At 42.9% G+C, this 24,113-nt stretch overlaps 1 protein-coding gene across 1 annotated transcript in view; it reads left to right on the forward strand.

Moving 5' to 3' along the window:
• myo15aa (myosin XVAa) overlaps positions 1 to 24,113 on the forward strand; it is a 179,581-nt gene that overhangs the window by 66,498 nt on the left and 88,970 nt on the right. The window contains exons 21-35 of the mRNA XM_034191347.1: positions 1,025 to 1,149; positions 1,407 to 1,524; positions 5,420 to 5,595; positions 9,162 to 9,246; positions 9,421 to 9,474; positions 9,637 to 9,700; positions 12,361 to 12,491; positions 12,575 to 12,670; positions 13,711 to 13,946; positions 14,031 to 14,221; positions 15,698 to 15,770; positions 15,882 to 16,073; positions 16,163 to 16,275; positions 18,377 to 18,468; positions 19,115 to 19,235. Coding sequence (XP_034047238.1) covers positions 1,025 to 1,149; positions 1,407 to 1,524; positions 5,420 to 5,595; positions 9,162 to 9,246; positions 9,421 to 9,474; positions 9,637 to 9,700; positions 12,361 to 12,491; positions 12,575 to 12,670; positions 13,711 to 13,946; positions 14,031 to 14,221; positions 15,698 to 15,770; positions 15,882 to 16,073; positions 16,163 to 16,275; positions 18,377 to 18,468; positions 19,115 to 19,235 — 1,867 coding nt within the window. The remainder of the gene's footprint in view (positions 1 to 1,024; positions 1,150 to 1,406; positions 1,525 to 5,419; positions 5,596 to 9,161; positions 9,247 to 9,420; positions 9,475 to 9,636; positions 9,701 to 12,360; positions 12,492 to 12,574; positions 12,671 to 13,710; positions 13,947 to 14,030; positions 14,222 to 15,697; positions 15,771 to 15,881; positions 16,074 to 16,162; positions 16,276 to 18,376; positions 18,469 to 19,114; positions 19,236 to 24,113) is intronic.

The raw sequence follows: 24,113 nt of genomic DNA on the forward strand, positions 1-24,113 counted from the left end.
TTTCAGACAGAAAACAGTATAATTACACAAACTATTGTGGCCTGTTATTTTCACAAAATGATACATCCCAAATGAAATTTAATGTGTCATTTATCATGTCTTTCCATGTAATAGAAATATGTGGAAAGTCCTGTGTGTATCTATTCAGCAAATCCCCCAATGTGCAGTCACGCATAGGGTTTGTGTTGACAGTAGGCAGCACCACACTCTATGGTAATAAACTTGAACAGCTTGGTTAACAGTATGGACAGCAGCCGTCTGCATATCAAACATACACAAATTCTATATCACATCCTGTACAATTAAGTGAAAGTGAGAAGAATATTGTAACACCGGAGTGATATGGACCCCGTCATGGGAATGCGCATTTGAAGATTGTCCTCTTAAAATGATAGTTTCAGGTGAGCGGTGCTAAATTTGGACTTGTGCCAAACATTGTGCACCTCCCATGACAAACCATTTTCAAGGCACATTAAATTCTGATTTGGTAAATATTCAATAAATGACATTTTCAGTTAAAATGTGTATGTTTGTCTTATGCTGCACATATAGTAACTGCAAGTGGCTGAATTTAATTAAATTTTGCTCTTACTAAATTCATCCACATCTCATGGTAAATCATGATGGCATCACGAAAAGTACATTAATCTATTGGTTCCTGATACCATCATGAAATGATGGGAGCACAAATTCATTTCATGATGGGAGCACTAAATGCGAGGTGATACGAGGGGTCTGTGGGAGTTATGGTGAGGGGTAGGGTTAGAAATAGTAAAATAAAAAATACCACATCATGAAACTATGACTCATTTCGTGAAAAAAGTGTTAGACTAAGTCACATAAAAAGTTCACCAACACAACAGAAAAAAGTTTCAAATGCCCACACAATATAGCACTCCTTATATAGAATGTTAGTAAATTAGGCCCTGTGTTTTTGTGGAAGTTACTTCTTCTATGTGCACCATTTAATCCTCAGTGTGTCTTGTAGATAATGACAGTGTTGTTTTCATGCACACGTATAAAGGAGCCAGGTGTGTTTGACAGTGAGCTGGTTAGTAGCCAGCTGAGGCACAATGGAGTGCTGGAGACCATTCGGATTCGTAGAGAAGGATATCCTGTCAGAATGACATTTTATGTCTTCCTGTTCAGGTAACACACACACACACACACACACACACACACACACACACACACACACACACACACACACACACACACACACACACACACACACACACACACACACACACACACACACACACACACACACACACACATACATATAAAGGTTTGCTTGTTGTTTAATATACCATTTGGTAACACTGTGAGCAAGCCAAACAGATGAAAGCATGACCTTCTCTCTTTTTTGGGTCATATTTGTATGTATGCGTTGATGTCATCCTCAGGTATAAATCCCTGGTGGGTATACAAGAGCTTCCAGCTCCAAATGGGGACACCTGTGTGCTGTTGCTGAGTAAACTGTGTCCCCTCACGCCAGGATCCTTCCATGTTGGAGTCACCAAGGTGAGATGCTCCTCCTGTGTGTTCATGGTCACCATTTTCCAAATTTGAGGTCTGCTCTGCATCTTGGTAACACATCTCACTCGCCAAGGATGGTGCAAAGCTGTTGTAGTTAGGTGAATGGGCTGGCATGGTTCCAGCCTGGCATCCATTACACAATAAGGTGTGTTTGAATATTCCTCAAAATATGAATTACTAGCCAACCTCTGACCATTTCACCAACTTTCATCAAAGCTAGATCAAACCTGTTTTATTGTATGATGCACACCTTCTGTCACAATTAAACAATGAATAACAGCATAAATTGATTAAAAATATCCAATAAGATGACAATTAACCACAACAAAGAATTAATGTATGTATAGACACAGTGATGACAAGACTTAAAAGACAGTACTGCACACAGGTCGAATAAATAAATGAGCAGACAAGCATAACATTCATGTGTTATCCAAATAATATGAATGTTTATGGGTGTAATGCAAAGATTATTTGCACGAGTGGAACATTCCATCTTTTAATGAGTGAATCAAGTATTTCCATTACACAAATGGAAAATATTCATTATTTGTTTTATATGACATCTAAATATTTCATTGTCAAGGCAACATCCATGTGGTATAGATAGCTTTCTCTCTTTTTCATGAAAAGTTAGTGGAGTCATTCAATGGAGTAAAACATGGAAACAAAATGAATAGTAAATTCCAGTAAATGGAACTAACGAATGATGTGTATCAGTGAAAATAAGAAGCTCTTACAACTGAAATATCCACCTCTGAAAGTTGGCATTTAAGCAGAATTCATCCATCATCGACTATTTCATAAATGTCGCCATTGACACAATTTTAACCAATCAGGAAAAAAAAAACCTAGATCGCTTGTGGAACTGCTGTGATGTAGCATGGGCACAGAAAGCCAGGCCCGGCGCCAGAAAAAAAATATTAAGGGGGCGATGAGTTTATCACAGTGGGCGGGGTCGCCCACCCGCTCAAAAAAAGTGCGCACCGGACGGTACCTGCCTCTGAGCATGCGTAATGAATTGGGTGCGCTCCTAGAAAGCTCGTGTATTTAGGCTACACCGTTGTAAGGCACTGACTGAGTAAGAGTAAAGAGTGATGACAGTATTTTTAATTATTATTTGAATGTATAGACCCTCGGTCAAGTGATCTGCATACCACAAAACCAAACCAACAACTGATCTGAGAAACGAAAACGAGACAGTAGATTAACCCCACATACAGCCCTCCATCACAAGCGCAAACACAGCGCAATTGGGCATGACAGTCACACAACGGGTCAAAGATAAACCTTTCATGTAGATATACAATGGTCCCTCAATTATCGTGGGAGTTATGTTCTAAAAATAGCCCGCAATAGGCGAAATATGTGAAGTAGACCGTTATTTTTTACAATTATTATAGATGTTTTAAGGCTGTAAAACCCCTCACTACACACTTTATACACTTTTCTCAAACAGGCATTAACATTTTCTCACTTTTCTCTCGTGTGTAAACACTCTCAAAGTTCAAACCTTAGTAGAAAAATGAGACCAACCCGTTTTCAGGCCCAAACTGTTGTGTGTTGGGGGGGTGTGGCTGGACATTTTGGTGTTCTTTTCTTTTCTTTGCTCTCCAGGTGGTATGAAAACTGATTTGTCTGTGGAGAAGGTGCTGGCAGAAGAGTCCTTCACCCTCTTCAACGTTATGTGCAGCACCTGTGGATGGTGCTCACATGCAACCTTAAAGACTTTCAGCTGAAGCAGATAATTAGATGGCATTCTGCATTTAAGCCATGTGTGATTCAAGCAGAATTGCCGGGAACTCGTCCTTGTGATGTTCGTTTGTGAGACGCTGAGGACCGCGCCTGGGTTTGACACATCGTGCCTGTGAAGCAGGAAGGGTGAGGGACACATGCTGTCAGCACACATCAGAGGTGATTAATTGTTTGACTACTTGTTGATAGTAACTTGGTATTTTGTTACGCAGTATATTTGAATTGTGATGAGAATTGGGCAGCTCGCTTCTCACTGCTGTGGCGTGCGGACAACTGATCCTCCACCTGTTGTGAGAAGCTGCTCATTTACATAAAGCTTAAATACAGACCTGAATGTGTTGCTGATAGTGTGTGCCTTTTGAAGGATATTGCTTGTAACTGCTGACTTACCTCACCTCTTCTATCCTTCGCAGAGAGTCGGTTTGTCGTGTCCACCTGGGGGGTGTTTGGCGGTAAAAGTGAGTCCAGAAGCGCCGGGCTTCGATCCTTTTAGGCGCTGGAGAGCGTGCCAGCCTTCACTCCACCAGACTGACGCATCTTTTGTTCATTCACTTTGTTATGCACCAGAGGGTGGAAAGAATAAATTGTTTTGTTATTGGAACCGCTTTCTGGTTATTTTAGCGCTGGGTTCCATCAGACGCAGGTCCGCTCCTCAACCCACGTCGACACATAACACAAACATTTGTTTGAGAAATAAAAATAGAACGTTTTCCTATAAATAATTATGATGGCTTTTAGAACTAACAAATTTAATTTTAACGATCAACCTACGAGGTTGGACACATAAGAAATTATTAATAGTAACTGACCAGTATTTCACAGTTCCTCTGATCGTGACTCTTCGTCCTGGCGCCGCTCCACTGTCGCGCCTTTTTCCACTCACACCTCACTGCAGGTGTCTTTTTCCGAGTGAAGAACACAGTTATGGGTAGTTGTTGGCGCTCTTTTTTCTTCTGGGCGAGAAGATTCTTATAAACAGACACGCAGAACACAATGTGCGTACTCTCCCTTCGCGGTGCAGCAACAGGTGTCCCGTCATCTCGACAGAACACTGGCCTGCTTGATGAGGATGCAGAGCACAATGCGCTGTAAAAAAAAAAAAAAAAAAAAAGCATGCAAAATTGGACTAAAAAAATCTGCGTAACTGCGAGGCGCTATATTTTCCAGTATTTCTTTTTCTTTCTTTTTTCTTTTTATTTTTGATAACTCTCACATCCGAGGGAGCATTACCCTTTTCAAAGTTCTCCATCACATTGGTGAGTGTTGTAATGCAATTTGCTGCCTGAATTGTAGGGGGTGTAACATGGAGAACAAGGTGTGCACCGCCACTGTTCCTGGTCCCTGGTCATTTTTTTCCTCCCTTTTTCTGGACCAGAGTGTCTGTAGTTTTTTGGCTCCGTGTTGTGAAGTTGGTCATAGTTCCACACTTTTCTGCCAAACGTTCCTCTGTTTGATCCGCCATTGAAATGTATACTGCAAAAATGTTTAAAATATGACGGGAGAGGAAGGAGTGAAGTGACCAATTACAGCCCTTGTGGTCTCTGTCATTTTGATGTATAGTTTAAATTTTTGGGAGGTGCAAGTGAGGCTATGGAGAGGGGCTTGGAGTGGGTTCGCAGCGACGCAAAGGGCTCTGACCTAAAGCGGTTGTCTTTGGTTCACCACACCCAGGGATATGTGTGAATTTTAACACCATATTACAGTGAAGGCAGCAAGCAGCATTTTGTTAATAATCGCCAGACTTGGAAAAAATAAACACACAGGCATTTAATAAAGGAAATACTGTATATACACTGTAATATACTGTTACCATCCCATCAGGTTTCTGTTTCTGTTTGGTCATCTGGTATAAAGGAAGTATCATTGTAAATCTGTACAGAATTTTTCAACTTGATGAAACTTTTGCATCTTGATGGGTGTCTAAATCACGCACTGTGGGCTTCACAAGAACTAGATTCCCCCAAAAACTGAACATTTATGGCAGATTTTTAATTGATATGAGGCAATGTTAATAGTCATCATCACAGGGGTAATCAAGTGGATGGAAACGTCCATTTATCACCCATCATCTGTGTGGGTTTTTTAAATGATGCACTTATGTGGATGTGACGTGTGTGAATGGCAGTTGTTTTTGAAGGAGGAAGTCTACCAGCTGTTGGAGAGTAAACTGGATCGTGCCCGGCATCTCGCCGCCCTAACCCTGCAACGTTACACCCGCATGTTCTTCGTCAGGAAACGTTACTTGGCCTTCCGCCACAAGATCATTGGGCTACAGGCGCAGTGCCGAGGCTTCCTCACGAGGTGCGCCGTCATTGCCGTAATTGTTTTTTATCTTATTTTTTTAATTTGTATTGTCTGCATTTCCTATTAATTTTTTTTTTTTACATCAGTGTGAATTATATGTTTGCATTTATTCATTCATTCATTTTCTATATGTGCCTACTTCAATCAAGGGTCACGGGAGGGCTGGATCAAGCTTATCCCAGCAGTCATAGGGCGTGACGCGGGGTACACCCTGGACAGGACGCCAGTCTATCACAGGGCCACATATAGACAGACACATTCACACTCTCACACACATCTACAGTTCATTGAAAGTTTCCAGTCCACTTAAGTTGCATTTCTTTTTCTTTTTAATGTATTTTATTTTGTGCAGCACTTTGCATATACAACTGAGAGTGCTAAATAAATAAATAATAACTATTATTAGTATTATTATTGCTTAGTAGAGAAGCTTGAATCTTCGACTGGACTGGGTTGCTTGACGCGAGGACGTTTCACTTCAAATCGCAGAAGCTTCCTCAGCTAAAATTCTTGCTCTGGAAGTCTGACTTCTGTCTGACCCTTGTAGAGACGAATGAACAGAAGCTGGAGTTTTAAACCTAACCAGACCCCTCCTACTGAGAGGCAGACTGCTATAGGCTAGTGACTAAACAATAGCTCTAATTAGCAACTATTGTGCTCTAGTTAGCACTCTCCTAATGACAGGGCAGCTGTCCCTCCTAATGATGGGATGAATGCCTTTCTTGATGGCTCCCTTGATGACTCTCCTGATGACGTGAATGACTTATTACCATGAACAAAAGACTGAAACTCCTTTGACCTGAGTACCCCATTGTAAACAGGGGATAAAGTGTGTCTCAGACCCCCTCCCCGGTTAAGGCTGGGTTTCAAACATTTCACAAAGAATGCCTCCTTGACCCCTCTCTCAAACCATTTCTTTTCTCTGGCTAATATTTTAACTTCCTTGTCCTCAAACGTGTGGTTAGTGTCTTTCAGGTGGAGATGAACTGCAGACTGAGGTCCACTGGTGCCCTCTCTGCCGTGCTGGTATAGTCTTTTGTGTAAAGGTTGCTTAGTCTCACCTATGTAGTATTCGTTACAGTTTTCCTGACATCTGGTAGAATACACTACATTGCTCTGTTTGTAACTAGGGATCATGTCCTTAGGGTGAACTAATTTCTGTCTCAAGGTGTTAATCGGTTTAAAGTAAACTGGGATTTTGTGCTGTCTGAAGATCCTCTGTAGTTTTTCCCCTACTCCTGCTAAATAAGGGAGAGACACTCCTCTTCTTCTTGTCTCCGTCTCCTGTCTATCTGGTCTCTTTGTTCTCTGGGACTTCTGCACTTTGTCCAGGGACCATCGTGGGTACCCACATACTGTGAGGGCTTTCCGGACACATTGTTGTTCTTTAGCCCTTCCCTCTGCAGTTGTGGGCACCTGTAGGGTCTGTGTTGAAACATCCTGATCACCCCGAGCTTGTGTTCAAGAGGGTAGTTTGAGCCAAAGAGCAGATATTGGTCAGTGTGAATTGGTTTTCTGTAAACCCCTGTCTGGAGCTGCCTGTTCTCTGCAATCATAACATCACAGTCCAAGAAGGCTAAATGGTTGTTTCTGGCGTTTCTCACGTGTGAACTTGATGTTGGCGTCCACCGAGTTGATGTGTTCTGTAAAGTCCTCAACTTCCTGTTGCTTGATTTTAACCCATGTGTCATCAACATATCTGAACCAGTGACTGGGAGAGATGCCCGTGAAAGACGTCAAGGCTGTCTTCTCCACTCGCTCCATGTACAGATTGGCCACAATGGGGGATACCGGAGACCCCATCACACAACCATGAATCTGCCTGTAGTAATTCCCCCTAAACAGGAAATACGTGGTGTTGAGACAGATCTCCAAGAGTTGGCAGATGTGGTCTGGTGTGAGTTTGGTCCTTTCAAGTAGAGACACATCCTCCAGCAGTCTCTGCCTCACAGCTGAGACGACCTCAGCGGTGGGGATGCAGGTGAACAACGATGTCACATCAAATGACACCATAGTTTCATCTGCCTCCAGCTGTAGGTCCTTGATCTTGTTCATAAAATCTTGTGTGTTCTCCACATGGTGGTCTGAGTTACCCACTAGAGGAGCCAAAACCCACTTGAGGTGCTTGGCCAAATTGTACGTGATGGAATCTGTACTACATACAATAGGCCTGAGTGGCACGTCCTCTTTGTGGATTTTGGGCAGTCCATAGATGCACGGAGTGGCATCCCCAGGGTACAGTCTGTAGTATGTCTGCCTGTCGATGAGTCCCTCTTTCTCCAGGTTTTGGAGGTAGCTAATGATTTTCTTCTTATAGCCGCTCGTGGGGTCTCTCTTCAGACGTTCATATGTGTTGGAGTCACTGAGCAAGTTGTTGATCTTGGCCTCGTAGTCCGATGTGTTCAGGACCACCGTGCATCTGCCTTTATCCGCTGGCAGGATAAGGATGCTTTGGTCCTTTTTCAGTGCTGACAAAGCTTTCTGTTCTTCTCCTGTGATGTTGGACGGAGGAGGCTTAACACTGTTCAGCACTGCTGTGACTCTTAGTCGGAGGTCCCCAGCTTCTGACTCTGACAAAATGTTATGTTTAATGGCTGACTCTACTGCAGTGATGTAATCTACTGTCGGTATATGTTTAGGGGTCACTGAGAAATTTAGTCCTTTAGCGACCACATCCTTTTCTGTCTGTGTAAGAACCCTGTTGGAGAGATTCTTTACCCAATTTTCCCTGTTGTCACTAATTTGTCTGGGTGTATCTTTAAAAATACTCCCACTGAAAATACGCCTTTTCTGCACTAAAAGGTTGTGAAACTTCCTGATTTGCCGCTCCTTACTTTTAAATGCTCAGCCATTTGAATTTTAACAATGAACTTTGTGATCTTATTATGGGCCTCTTCCCCCACTAAAGTTTTTAACATTTTGTGCAGACTATCCAGATTATTTTGGAGGTCTAATATTTTAAAATGAAGTCTTCTAATTCTAAGACCCAAAATCCTCCTAGACACGCTTTATCCCCTGTTTACAATGGGGTACTCAGGTCAAAGGAGTTTCAGTCTTTTGTTCATGGTAATGAGTCATTCACGTCATCAGGAGAGTCATCAAGGGAGCCATCAAGAAAGGCATTCATCCCATCATTAGGAGGGATAGCTGCCCTGTCATTAGGAGAGTGCTAACTAGAGCACAATAGTTGCTAATTAGAGCTATTGTTTAGTCACTAGCCTATAGCAGTCTGCCTCTCAGTAGGAGGGGTCTGGTTAGGTTTAAAATTCCAGCTTTTGTTGGCTTCTGTTCATTCGTCTCTACAAGAGTCAGACAGAAGTCAGACTTCCAGAGCAAGAATTTTAGCTGAGGAAGCTTCTGCGATTTGAAGCGAAACATCCTCGCGTCAAGCAACCCAGTCCAGTCGAAGATTCAAGCTTCTCTACTATGGAAACCATCTGGACAACTGAGAGCCTACACAGAAATATTATTATTGCTGTTATTATCTTGAATTTAAATGTGTTTACAGCAAATTGTTGCTGCACGGTTGCTGTTTGATCATGTTACTGTCCTTGGTCTTCCAGGAAGCGTTATGTGAAGATGAGGGAGAGTCTGGTTCGGTTTCGATCTCTTGTTCACATGTATGTCAACCGCAAACGATACATCAAGGTACTTAATGTGTACTTGGAAAAAGGACTTCTTTTAACAGTAAAGTGTGGTTGTGACCTGTTTTTGTGTTCATACAAGTCATTCATGCGGACAAAGTACCATTTTTTTTCTGCACCTTTCTCTCCATCTGGAAATTGTGTTGCAATTGTTTTTTCTTTTTTTACATGTCTGCAGAAGACATTTGAAGCTCAGAGGAAAGCTGAGGAAGAGAGAAGGAGAAGAGAAATGGTATACATAAGAGATTATGCAGCACTGTTACACACATAGACGTACAAAATCTATATGCAGATGATTTGATACTGCAGAAAGGCTTTATCTTTTTATACTTTCTTAATGTGGAAAATTTTGTGGACAAATGAACAACTCTTCCAGGAGCTGACCAAGAGGGAGGTGGTTAATGTGACGCACTTGGTGATCCCTGCAGAGCTGGGCACTTTGCTGCAGGTGGCTGCAGGTGCGTGCACATCGGTCTGTGTGTGTGTGTGTGCATTTATCATCTGATGCACAAACATCATTTCACAACAAAGTAACGGTAACTAATAAATAACAATAATGATTTCATGTTCAATGAGCAGAGACTGGTTCAGCTAAAGCAGTGGACACAAGTGATTTGGTCCATACATTCTCTGAAAAACAACATCTTTGCCATTTAAAATTTTTTTTTCTACTTATTCATTAAAAACACCATATTACTCCATTTGCTAGTTGTGTTTGCTTTCTTAATCTTACTTGGCTTTAAAGCTTGATTTAGCTTATGTTGTTCAAATTTGTTTAAATTGCAAGTAGACAAATCTATATTATAATAGCCAAGTGGCCTCTGTGTGCATGCGTGCGTATGGCTTCGATCACCGGGAAACCAGGAGAACTGACATTTGCTGCTTGATATGCTATTATATTTTGGGTCAATGATGAACGCACCAGAAATGGAAAGGTGATGGGTCAAATATTTTTGGAGAAATGAGTAATTTTAGCTAACCATGGACATTGTGCTGCAGTGCACCATGGGGTTTTGAATGTCATTATTGTTGTTCATGTTAGTTTAACAGTGTTGTTAGTGTTATTGATTTAATGTGGTTTTGTAGTTCAGTTGGTTTAGTCAGTGTAGTTAAGTGTTATGTTACTGTTACCATGAATGACTTTGTGTCATGCTCCCGGTATCATAAGTGAAAAGTGTAGTGCCTTTAATGTCTTATGCCACCGTCTTTGTTTGTGTGTCAAATTAAAAGCACCTGCTCACAGCAGAATGCAGAAAAGACGAAAAGCTCGGCGTGGGTGTGTGCTTGCGTGCAATTTTGATCATGCACAAACTGTGGAGAGTTGACATTTCCTGTTTGGTGTGCGAATGTATTTTTTTCACAATCTGTGAATGCATAACAAACACATCACGTAAACCCAAAGTACTATATGTGGCAGAAAGCGACATACTTGCCAGTCAGTGCCGGTCCGGCTGTGCAGATCCACAAAGATGTAGCTGCTGCAACACCAACAAAAGGAAGAGTTGCTGTTTACCCACAAGTCACTCAAAAAAAAAGAAAAAAAAAAAGAAAAAACACCATCTCACACCCCAAGCGGCTCCCCCCCCGCTCCAAAATGAACATTAACTCTGTGATCAACTTGTCCAAGTCCAGCAAATGCTCCAGAGGCTGTATTGTTGGTGTGAATAGTGATGCCGACGGCCCGAGTGCGCTTCTTTTATGACCGCAATGCAGATGCCGTGCACGTGCAACACATGCGCTATGCATTCATAATACACCCGTAATACTGCCGTGATAATCTCAATGTGTCGGATCAGTTTCCTCACTACATGCGTTATATAACCGTGATTGTTCATCATATATTCGCTATATATTATTAATATATCCGTTATTCATACTGGGACATTTGTCATTTTTGGCCATTTTTGTTGCGGGCAACAACGAGCCAGCTCATGCACAGTCACAATCGGATATTCACACGACTGGAAAGCAACCGGAATCCACCTGAAAGCCATCCTGAGAGACCAACACCGAGGTGGTTTTGTCCTGTGTAATGAACGGAGCCGTGGCGCGTCCCTCCGCTTTTCTTTCCATGAAAAAAACTCCTGTAACGGTGGAATGTGCCGGAAAAAGTGCTGATGTCCACATCTTCTGCCTTTTTGTGAAAGTCAGATGAAGTCCCGGATCAACAAAGCTTTCACGTTGGAAATGATCTGGTTGTTCCAGCAGGGTGTCAGCCTGTCGATGGGGGCTGGGAGCGTGCCGCGCTCTCAGCAGTTGTGGGCAGTCCTTAAAGCGGCAGTAACACCCCGTAATCTGTTTAATCCCCATAAAATCGTTCCTGAAAGCCATATTAATTTTTCGAATGGTGTCCACCTGGAGGTCTCTCACAGTTTCTGGAAAAAAATTGATGCAGCAAAGCTCCAATTTGTTCAGACATTTATTCGCAATAAAAAATAGATGAGAGGGGTGGACCACACCTCACTCCAAGCCTGCTCACAGGCGAATGATGCAACCGACAGGCATGAAAAAACTCTCGCATGCGCACGAGGGTTCAAGCTTGTCTGACGCAATCACATGTGATTCAAATCCATATGTTTTTTTTTTTTAAATAATAAGGTTGGATACTTTCTAACAGACCTTGTATGTAGCTGGTCTCAGTGTTTTAATTTTGTTGAAGATTAATATTTATAGGGCAGCATGGTGGATGAGTGGTTATCACTGTTGCCTCACAGCAAGAAGTTCATGGGTTCAATTCCCACCTGGGGTCTTTCTGTGTGGAGGTTTGCATGTTCTCCCCGTGTTTGCGTGGGTTCCCTCCGGGTGCTCTGGCTTCCTCCCAAATCCAAAGACATGCAGGTTAGGCAGATTGGAAACTTTAAATTGTCCGTTTGCATGCGAGTGTCAATGTGTTGGTTTGTCTATATGTGGCCCTGCCACAGACTGGCATAATGTCCAGGGTGTACCACGCCTCACACCCTATGACTGCTGGAATAGGCTCCAGCCCCCTGTGACCCTCAATTGGAGTAAGCGGGAATAGAAAATGGATGGATGGATAAATATTTGAAAAGTTAGGTTCAGAAAATGTTTTGTCCTCTGAAGGATTTTGTACTTGCATTAATTGGTCGCCTGTCTGCAGTCAAGAGGGAGCTGCACTCGGACTGTTTGGCTCTGCTGCAGGCTCCTCACATCCAGGAGGATGCTCAGCTCACTCTGCCTCTGGACATCAACAACTACCCCTTCTACCGCTATGTGCAGATCTACTTCACCGTGAGTTGTGCTCCAATGCACTACCTATATATACTGACAAAAGATTATAGTGAAATCTGCTGCTGGTCCTGTTTTCTGTTTAGGAGCCAAAGTTTGGGATGCTTTTGGCCCCTCTAGAATCTCCACTGACCCGTTTGGAGGACAACCTGAGAGGAGAAGCTCTTCAGCTTTTCATCATGGTAGACTGCTTCAACATCTTTATGGAGCTCATAAAGAAACACCTGCTGTTGGTTCAGTGCTGCGTTACTGTTCTGAGCGTCACACATCAAAACACACGTTCACACCAGCTATAATTTCAAATGTACAAAATTACAGAAACTCACTTCATGAAGCGCTGTAAACGTTTTCAAGGTGTTGGACTTAAAAACTTGAGCTTAATAGACCATTGTTCCATTGTTTCGCACATGCGCACTGAATACTCATGTAGAACGCCGGGGGGGGTGTGTGCTTTTAATTTGGACATGCTTCCGCTGTGTAACTACACAAATATGACTGAATGTATGGATATAAAAATGCCTGTAACTTGCCCAAAGAAAGGTGGACAAAGTCCCTTAAACATGTCCCAGATGTGACAATCTGAACAAAAAAACAATATCCTTTTATCCATATTTCACCATTAATTACTGGTGACACCTTACCAAATCAATATATGGTAAATGGTAAATGGACTGCATTTATATTGCGCTTTTCCATCTGTATCAGACGCTCAAAGCGCTTTACAATGATGCCTCACATTCACCCCGATGTCAGGGTGCTGCCATACAAGGGCCCAAGGGCCCTTAGTGATTTTCCAGTCAGGCGGGGATTTGAACCCATGATCTTCTGGACTCAAGCCCAACACCTTAACCACTAGACCATCATCTCCCCCAATAATTATGGATTCAATCATTCAGGTATTTAACCCATATCTGCAGTCATCTCAGAACCTGGTATTATTCTGGCCCTGCTGCAATTTGGAAAAATTGGTCAACTTGAATAATAAAAGCTGCCTTCCATGTAGATTTTTGCACTGGTTGAACAGTATTGATTTTGGTGTGAAATTTTTGTCAGGTTGAACAGTAAATCCCAAGTGTTTTAATGAGGGGAGGGAGAACAATTTCAGCAAAGCATATAACATTCACTGGAAAATTAAAGACTTTAGGGATAAAAGACACAACAAGTAATACAGATGTCAGGCAGTCAGTAAATATTTGGTTTTATCGTTCCTTATCCTTTTCAGGTATTAAGGTTTATGGGCGACCCACACCTCAATGGGGCACAGGAGAACTTATTTGGGAATTACATCATCCAGCGGGGCCTGTCGTCACCAGGGTTACGGGATGAGATTCTGTCTCAGGTTGTCAACCAGGTGTGGAGGAACATAAACGTAGATAACGCTGAGAGGGGTTGGCTGCTGCTGCTAGCGTGCGTCTGTAGCTTCGCCCCATCGCCCAAAATGGACAAATACCTCCTTAAGTAAGATGTCCAAAGTGGAAATTAAGGCGGTTTGTCTTAATATAACAGTGACAGCACAGCTTTAATGGTCTTTTTCCTCCTCAGGTTTGTATCTGACCACGCCCCTGCAGGGTGTCAGTCACTGCTGCAACACAGGCTCATCCAAGCCAATCAGAAATCTGAGCTGAGCTTAGGCTCTGCGTGCGATACTGCACGGACCTATCCGCTGTCACTGCTGGAGTGGACAGCCAATAGGAAGAAGGCTATCATGGTGGTACATGTGCACTGCTTTGATGGTGAGCATGAGGAAGACTGGGTCCAGATTTTTTTTTTTCTCTGCCCACTGCTATGGTGTGTCTCACTGTTCACTCCAAAGTTATAAAAAAATACACCTAAGAGGACTAAAGTTTATTGCTGTTCAAGTCAGTAAAGTGCCCTGCAACAGACTATCGTCCTGTCTGTTCCCTGCCTCTCAGGCTATGACTGCTGGGATAGGCTCCACCCCCACAACTCGTGACCCTTAATTGCAGTAAGCAGGCATACAACACCAATTAATTAATTAATTAACTTTTGTATATTTTCTGTTACTACAACACCCAAACAACAGTAGCTTTATTACCCGATGGCCGGAAGGCTTTTCGTCCATCCTTCTGTCTGTCTGTGTTCAGCATAAGTCCAGTCCAATTACTGCCAGAGTCTTCAAATTTACAGGCGTTGGACAAATCCAAAGATGGCTAACCTTGACCTATTTTAAGAGGTATTTTAAGAGGTTCAAAAGTCTGTACCTAATTTTATGGTATGATCTTGCAGAAGTTAGCATGGTGACGTCACTTCCTGGTGTCGCTAGATGCTAACTATGCTTTGTTTTTGGCTAGAAATAATGCCTTTCTCATATATTATGTAAAAGCTAGTGAGAAATGAACACTTCTAAAACTGAAAATGCTGTTTTTGTAACCTGATAACACCTCTGGAAGGATTTACAAGACAATTCGCAGACGTTAGTATACGCAACTCATTAATTCCTGCAAATGCACAGAGGGTGATCTACAAATATTCTTTGATTTGCACAAGTTCCACTCTTGTCAAACGCTCATATATGCGCACACGCAAGGCCTCCTGCAGAAGCGATAAACATAAATATTGTTTTTGATTGATTGATTGATTGATTGATAAAGGCGCTTTATTGAACATGTACAAATTGAATGAAAGACACTAGGATCTTAACAATTAATTGAACAAATGCAAATTATAAAGAACACAATGCTCATGTCTGAGAGTATTTTAACATTGCGTTATATTTATTTTTATTGCCATTTTTGTTTTTTCTAGTATGAATTACTTCAGGACCCTATGGGATCTATTTGGCTACAGATGTTAAGAACTGTTTTTGAGACACCTGATAACCTATAAGTATTATCTTGCTGAAAAGCTGTGTAATATAATATGACCCCTTTAATGTTTGTTGCTGCAACAAAAAAAGCAGGCTAGTATCATGTGACTAATCTTTTTGGCAGCATTTTAAATGAGTACACACCTCAGTACACAGCAAGGAGACTGCAGGCATCACTTTGATTGAGTGATATTGATTACAGCCTGAGATAATTGATTATTCATAGCCAGTCACAATCAGCTGATGGAATGTCAGGTGAATTTGTACTGCACAGTGTATTCCATTGAGTTCGTCAACATGAAACACCTGCAGTGATTTCAAATCCATTAATGTAATAAAACTGAGCTCTGGTTTGTCATATTTCCTACTGTCTTGTCTGTAGCAGGCTCATTCTTATGCCCAGTCCATTCCTGGACCAGTGGTGAGGATTTAGCTGGACTTATCCTGCGTCACAGGTCGGTAACCTGTCCACCTGTACATCCTGCTGTGGGTCCAAAGTATTAAAGTACAGAAATATTTGCATGCGCACAGCTATAGCCACTTGTTTGAAATGTGTGGTTTTGCAGGGGAGTGTCTGATTGGTGGAAGGGGAGCTCAGTTCTCATGAAGGAGCAGGGCCAGTGGGTGGAGTTAGCCGGCCATGACTATGTCATGGACCTCATTGCAGATCTGGAGCTTCCAGTGGACTTTCCAAAGCAGAAGAGTTACTTCATCATCAGCACTGACAATCCTACTCGAGTCAGAGCCAACACCAGCCTGTCAGTACTCAAAAGATTCAAACATGCAACTGCTCCATTGTGCACCAAAAATCAGATTACGTCGGTGATCCTCTTGTCTCTTCTCTTAGGACTTTGTTCGGCAGTGGTTTTGACTCAGATGAGGAGCTCACTCCCTTCAGTCCTCTCAACAGCAGCAGACCAGCCTACAGTCTGCCTGATTCTGATGGTTACTACAGCCACGGTACAAACACATATAATAGTATCAAGTTAATATGCATTTTGATATCACAAATTATGAAAGTGCTACAACAATTTAAAGATACAGTGTATAAGATTTAAGCCCCCGTCACACATAGCAAGAATGTGGAGGAACCATTCCGACACGGAAAATATTGCCATAATCCAACGCAGTCGGGAGGAAAAGAGGCGTGGCCAGCCGTGGTCCAAACGCATCCAGACTGCCTTGTGCACACCTGCAGGATGCAGCCCAAACATATTTCAGACAACAATCAGATGACACAGACTGCTGTCAGACGGCACCGACATTGGAGTTATCACTCACCCACTCACTCACCTACGCAATCAAATCTCAGCTCGTCCTCACATTCCCAGCACTAAACTGACATCTCATCAGTGTGGGTCTCACATGGTGGAGTGCACGCATGTACATGCGTAAACAGGTGATCAGAGTGATGAGTGCATGTCCACTCAGCTGCACGTGTGTGTTCACAATGGCTGAACGAGCCGCGTGTGCTTGCGTGTGTAGAACAGGTGATCAAAGCAGTGTGCGAGTGTGTGGCCGAAATGTTCGCTCAGCTGCGTGTATATGTGTTCAGAAATGCTGTACCAGCCACTCCGCATGCGCACGCGAGCACAGGAGCTGTCCATCCAGAGAGCGCACAAACAGGTTGACCTAGGATTTATTCATACCAGAGGTGGATTATTTATTTGTCAGCTGATCGATGCTGCCAGCACACCGAGGAGCTAGGTGAAAGGGAATTGGCCTGCTGTCTCCGCTGCGCTGTGGAGCACAGGGTACTGGAGGCGAGTTACATGTTTATTTATGTTGTCATGTGCTGGGCAAATATTTCCACGTCATATCTGCTACAGACTTAGGATGTGTATGTGTCATAATACCTGCGTTACAGCGGTGACATCCCGTTCACCTGCGTTGCGACACTGCGCCGAGCCTCTGATGCGCGCACAGTGCCACATACATGTTATAAAATAACATTTCCTTTGCCCTCCCTGGCCGGGGTTCAGTGGAGGTGGACAAACATGGCACAACGTGTTGGCAGGCTTCACTGTGACCCATCGATCTCAGAGCTTAATCAACCGTGATCAGATCATTTCAAATGCTGTTTGAAGCTATCAGAATATGTAAATTGTGGCCAGATGGTCGTCAGATTATACATGGATCGTTGTCGGCTAGCTGTCCCATCTCAACAGTGCCAAGAAAATTTTGAACATGTGCATCACACTCGGGGCCGCCGGCTGATTTTGACCAACTGTGTCGACTTCCACAGATGGCTGTCAGAACGTTTTCGAACTGAAATCTGCCACTTTTTGGATGTGCGATTTCATAATGGCCCAGTCACATGACACTTAACGAAGGACAATGAAGCCCTAATGAAACAAGAAATCTGGACTTTCGTTGACTTTCATTGACATAGTTTAAACTTCGCTCAGCTTTGGTCCTGCAGCGGTTGCTTCGTCAGGATTTTTAAACTGTCGAACAATTTGAACGAAGGGCAACGAAAACCTCAATTCATCCGTATTTCATTTTCCTGTCGTTCTTGACGGTTTCTTATCGTTTGGTTAGTTTTTGTAATGTTAGCCTTTCGTTTGACTTCGTTCAACCAGCTGAATGTTTTCACACAGTACAAAAGCCGGTTTTTATATCGAGTATACTCATAGCCAGAATCATGCAGAGTGGTGTCGGACTTATGGCCCAGTCACACGGCATAAGATGATTCCAGACGCTAGTCTGTTGCAGGGCCACAAACAGACAAACAAGCACAGACACACCCACACACACACCCACGGACAATTTAAAGACTCCAATCCACCTAACCCGCATGTCTTTGGATGTGGGAGGAAATTGGAGCACCCGGAGGAAACCCACGCACACACGGGGAGAACATGCAAACTCCACACAGAAAGGCCATGGGAATTGAACCCACAACCTTCTCACTGTGAGGCAACAGTGCTAACCACTAATCAACCGTGCTGCCCTAGTTATATACAGAAAAGTAAAATATATTTTATTTGATTAAACCCAAGTGACTCTAGCAGAGCATAATGATCGTATTTAAAACTATTCTTATGTTTGTGTCTCATAGAGGCGGACACATTGAGTGATGGTCAGACGCAGAGGGGAATGGACCATTACCTGGACAGTCTGTTTGACCCCGTGCTGTCCGACAGCAGTATTGTGAGTACCCATCTCCAATAAGCCACACTGTTCTCACTATTGTTTCTATTATACCTTGAAAACGTATACAACTGTCATGTTACGCTCACAATACATCCGATCTACTGTCTGAGTGTGAACAGAAGAGAGTGTTGATGGATGGGTGGAACATGTGGCCCACTGGTGCTCTTGGTGTATAAATGGTGTAGGCATGATCACCCAGCAGGAGAGTGATTAGGTTACAGAGCAACCTACCGTATTCACCTGTATGAACAGGCAGCACACTTTCTTAGCTTTTGTGACCCGCATCTCATATTTTCGTATTAAACAAAAAAGGCATCAAGGCACCATCTAGAGCAGGAGATGAGGACAAAGTCCAGCCAGCTTGGCTTTCACCTGAAGTCATCAAAGATACTTGTTCAATGTAAAACATAAGATCCACATCTTACAGTGTGTACGGTATTCCCAGGTGTGTATTCAGTTACCACATGTACCTCACAGTGGGTCTGAAAGAACCGTAACGATACTCTCTCTCCCCCTCCACACTTTCTGTTCATGCTGCTCTTAATGTCCTTCAAACTTTACCCTTTCCTCTCACTAATGCATCTCTTTCTCTATATTTTTCCTCTGTCCCCGGTTTTTCTTTGCCTCCTGAAACATGGAAAAGACTGAAAATTTGTCCGCAAGGATTAAGGGAGGAGGAGGTGTAGGCATCACGGGAGGAGGCGATGGGGACCAGAGTCGTACCACCTCCAGCCGGCCATACCCACCAGGAATACACCCTGGAGGTGAAACACATCGTTTCTGTGCTTTTGCTTTATATTTATTTGGGTCTAACGTCTATGTTAGTGTGTGATAAGCATTTAGTAGTTCTGATTTTATTTTCAGACTTACTTATTTTTCCTTCTTTTCATGTCTAGTGGCTCATTCATGGTTGATTGAGTTTGCATTTTATCAGATTTTATGTTTCTTTTAATTTTGGGTTTGAAAGATAGTGTTACGGTTCGGGTGTGAACGGAAAACAAACCCAGAAGCAGGGAGCAAAAAGGAATGTGTTAAACACGGATTTATTACAGCAAGAAATGTTCAGAGTGTTCAGAGTCTATAATGCTGCCTATCTGAGTGGAGACCGGCCCGCACAGCGGTGGAAACAGGAGAACCGCAGCCCAGAGTACTTCTGTCCTGGTGGGTGGATCCGGAGCCAGGTGGCCGCCTGCAAGCTGTCGACGTGGCTGAGAAGGAGAAACAGATGGGTGAGTGCTGAGCCGATACTTTCCAGAAGTGATTCTCACAGTCAATTAGGGTCAAACTATCACAGCTGGTCCAGATATGCAGATAATTAGACAGAATAATTCAGTTCAGTTTCTTCTTTATGTTCGTTATTAGAAAGAGTTCACAGTTCCGTTTATACAATATTCCACGCAGAGCTCCGTGTGAAGCTGCTCGTGTGTACAAAAATGACAGACACTTAGCTGGTGGATTGTTGAGTGTGAGAACTCCGCGCCCAGGCTGCAGGAAAAGCTGGTCTTGGAACAGCAGCAACAAGGAGGGTGTCAGCTCTGAGCTGAAGCTCCGACAAAGGTGTGCGGGAACACCAAAAAAGTCAGAAAATATTCTTTCTGGGAAAATAGCGAGGTCAAGCTTACCGCGAGGATTAGCTGAGTTTCTGGCGAGGATGGAATGAAGAGACGGGGTTGATATACAGGAGCTGATGGAATGTGAAACAGGTGTGTTGATCAGCTTGAGGCACGCCACCTGTGCAGAGAGGAGAGAAAGCAGCAGCAGCAGAACAGAGCAGGCAGCCCACAACAGATAGGCTCTTCATCTTTGTAATGTTCAGCTTGTATATTTTTTCTTCTTCTTAATATTATTATTGTTATTATTATAGCAAATCAGGGTGCATTTGAAGCATCATAGTAACTTCTTGAGCCATCTTTGTCAATCTTGAATAAATTTACTATACATACTAGTTATGGTCATCATCATCACCAGCTTTAAATTGGGATAAAATTTTTGAAGTGTTTAAAATTTATTGATAGTACACGTTAACCTTCAGGTATTTGTAGTCTTAAGAGCTTCAGGCATGTTTGAACTTTTTTAAACGGTATTCATAGTGACTACGGCTTGATACTTGTTTTGAACATGCTCCACTGGGGTAAAAATTTGAAGCAGAAGCAGCCCTGATTAACGTTTGTTGCGGTTTTTGTTCAAAGTTGAATAGCTCAATCATGTCTGGACAAGGGTGAAATGGTAGATGAGGCAAGCCTGCAGCTACTAGTATGGGGGAGGGGGGTTAAGCCATTTCATCCTGTTTTTGCACTTTTTTGGATTGTGGCCGTTTGTAGGAGACCGGCACCCTGTGGACTAGCCCTGTCACAAGCTTAGTTGGGAGACAAGTAGTACATGTGGAACCCATCACAATACCAGTACTTGTAAGGAAATAATGTCCAAGTCACTACTATGCAATAGTAATGGCTTTGAAGCCAGAACTAATGTCAAAGTCAGTTGATGGGGAGTTTCCCATCATGATTAGTGAAGGTCAGGATATTTTATTTCTAATAACTCCAAGTTTACATTTTAAAAAGAAGCCATCAGCTGAAAACCTTAGACAGCATTTGGACTTTTGGTCTCTAGTAAACTTTGCCACTTGACAACAGATAATTGTGCCACCGCTGTAAAGCTTTACCTTCTGTGACACCATACACGCACTAATCTCCTACATCTACATGTGAGGAGGTGATGGTCTAGTGGTTAAGGTGTTGGGCTTGAGACCAGAAGATCCTCTGTTCAAATTCCACCTGACTGGAAAATCACTAAGGGCCCTTGGACAAGGTCTGTGTAGTGAGCGCCTTGTATGGCAGCAGCCTGACATCGGGGTGAATGTGACGCATAATTGTAAAGCGCTTTGAGCGTCTGATGCAGATGGAAAAGCACTATATAAATGCAGTCCATTTACCATTTATTTACATGTGAGACCTTTCAACTCAACATGCCCAGCTCTCCACAATTTCTCTTATACTCACTCGACTGGTAAGCCACTGAAAGCCAAGATAGGCATGTCCCAACTTGTCCTCTGACACTCCAAAACGGATGTGTTCTTTGTCTCGCTCCATCAGCGAATCCGTCGTGACGCGCGAAGCCTCCGCATTTTTTTCCATGACAAAATCTCTTGTTAAAAGTGAAATCTGCCAGAAAATGGTTGATGTTCAGCTCTTGTGATAACCAGAGAAATTGCACACGATGGTCCCGGAGCCATACAGCCATCCATTTAGAAATGAAATGGTCGTTTCTGCCTGTCGATCGCGGTGCACCGTGCGCCATTGTGGGCCGTCCTTAAAGCAGTAGTAACACTCCTTAATCTCTGTGAAGCCCAAAAAAATTTCACCGAAAGCCAAATGAATTTTCCGAATGGTTTCCAGCTGCCTGTCTCTAACAGTTTCTGAAAAAATTCTGATGGAGCAAAGCTCAAATCATTCCGTGGAAAAACCCACGCATGCGCACGAAGGTTCAAGCTTGGCTGACGTAAAAACATATGAATCAAATCCATATATTTTTTGCATAAAATAAAAAGGTCTGTTACTTTTCTAACAGACCTCGTATAGCTGAACTCCAGCCTTAGGGCCCCTTCACACATAGTGCGAATATGTACAACTCCAGGGCGACTCATGGCGTTAGAGCTCGTATGAGTGCACCACAAAACATTGCGCTGACGGGCAGGCGTGCACGATGCCGATGTGACAGTTCATGCATGTGGGAACACAGTGCAGTGCTGGCACTGTGGTGGCAGCTGCTCTGAAGAAAAAATAAATTAAAAATACATGCTGCGACGGTTCCATGCACATGGGAACACAGCAGCTTTTCACAGCAGCTGCATGATGTGTGGAAAAAAAAAATGACATGCCACCCACGGGAAATCAAACCCATGCCTTCCAAAAGCTCTGGTTGCCAGTCAAAAACTTTCCTTTGAAAGCTGCAGGAAACAACTGCCTGATATCAGAAAGGACATGGACGTAAAACCACACACCATATAGAATACCGCATTTATCAAGTGGGCAATACAATTATGATCCATCTTCTCTGTAGATGACCCATGGTCACTTACGTACAGTCATGAAATGACATGAATGAGTAGCAGTGTGCTCTGATCATGTCCACATCTGCTTGCAGCGTCCAGCCAGCCCGCGTGTGTCCTGCCCAACACGCATGTCTTGTGGAGGGTGCGTCGCAGGATTGACACCACGTCATGTGGAACAGAGCTCACGTGGGTGACGTGACAGTCAGATTGCCTGCTGCGTGTTATGACCTGATGGTCCGGATCACCTGGGGTAGCAGGCGTGCGCTTGCTCGCTGCAACCTGTTGCCACAGTGATATATGTTTTTATTTATGTCCACGTGACATAGCTGACACATGCGCATCACAATGGACAGTTGTTAGTCCATGTCCGTCCAAACACGGTACGTGTTGTTCAGCTGGGATGTGCAGATCGACAGATCTCCACAGCTGCTTCTGTCGGCGGCCACACCTCTTGTCAGTTTAACGCACACACCAAAGCCACACTCATGGGGCACTTATACAAATTTCACTGCCAGCACAACAATGATTGTCTGCTGACTGTTGTTGTGTTAATAGTGCGAATGGCCACACATTTTCTAAGTGCCATGCGAGCCGTGTTAGATGTTTGTGCATGTCACCTGGAATTTGGACAACACCTGCCGTGAGAGGGTTTGATGGGCTTGCACAGGGCACACTCTGTCTTTCAGCTGCTGGTGTGCGCAAATAGTTGTAGCGACAGGTGGATGAGACATTAAGATTTTGCATACGATTCTTGCTTCATGCGCACTTTATGCGCAAATTGACCAAATTCGCACTATGTGTCAAAGTGGCCCTTAAACAAGTAGGATACAATTTAAATGCTTCCATCTGGGTTAGAAATGTCTCCTACTCTTTCAAAGTCCAATTAAAAGAATCCCACACTAAGTCCTCTTCTGCTCTGTTGACTAGGTTTTTCTTTACACTCATTCTTTTGTCCCGGCATCCTTTTTCCTCCCTGTCGCTATGCAGTTATCAATAATTCATCTTGTTAACTATGCATTAAATCATCTGGCTCGGATCAGTACACAGCACTATTCTTTTTTTCCTCACTGTTTCTCTTTGCAGAGTTTCAAAATACAGAAGTTAAAACATTTAAATCTTGCGATCGAGAAACATATAGTTAAGATACAGCAAAGAAAAGTTTTCCCACTGTATCCATAATCTGTTAACATTAGTCAATTAAGTAAAACTTCAAATTCACTGATAAGCAAAAAGCCTGATATTAAAAATAATTTCTTTAACTGTTATTACATATGACTCATTCATTCATTTAATATTTTGATACACCATTAATTCTGATGGTCTGTCTGTTATTTATTTTCTATACATGATTGTGTGACTAATAAATCTAAACACAGCATTCAATTAAATCTAAATTTTTTTTTATCATCCCTCACTTTTCATCTATTTTCTGTCCTTGTATCTGTCTTTGTGCACTGTAGAGTGTTTTAGACTGCTAATGGCCAGCTGTCAAGTTTTATATTATTGTGCTATTAAATTTAAATCGTAATACTTAATTGAAATACATTTCAGTGAGTGTATGGACACGTTATGAAATATTATGTCAAATAAA

The sequence above is a fragment of the Thalassophryne amazonica genome, chromosome 16 (assembly GCF_902500255.1).
Source record: "Thalassophryne amazonica chromosome 16, fThaAma1.1, whole genome shotgun sequence".
Taxonomy (NCBI): domain Eukaryota; kingdom Metazoa; phylum Chordata; class Actinopteri; order Batrachoidiformes; family Batrachoididae; genus Thalassophryne; species Thalassophryne amazonica.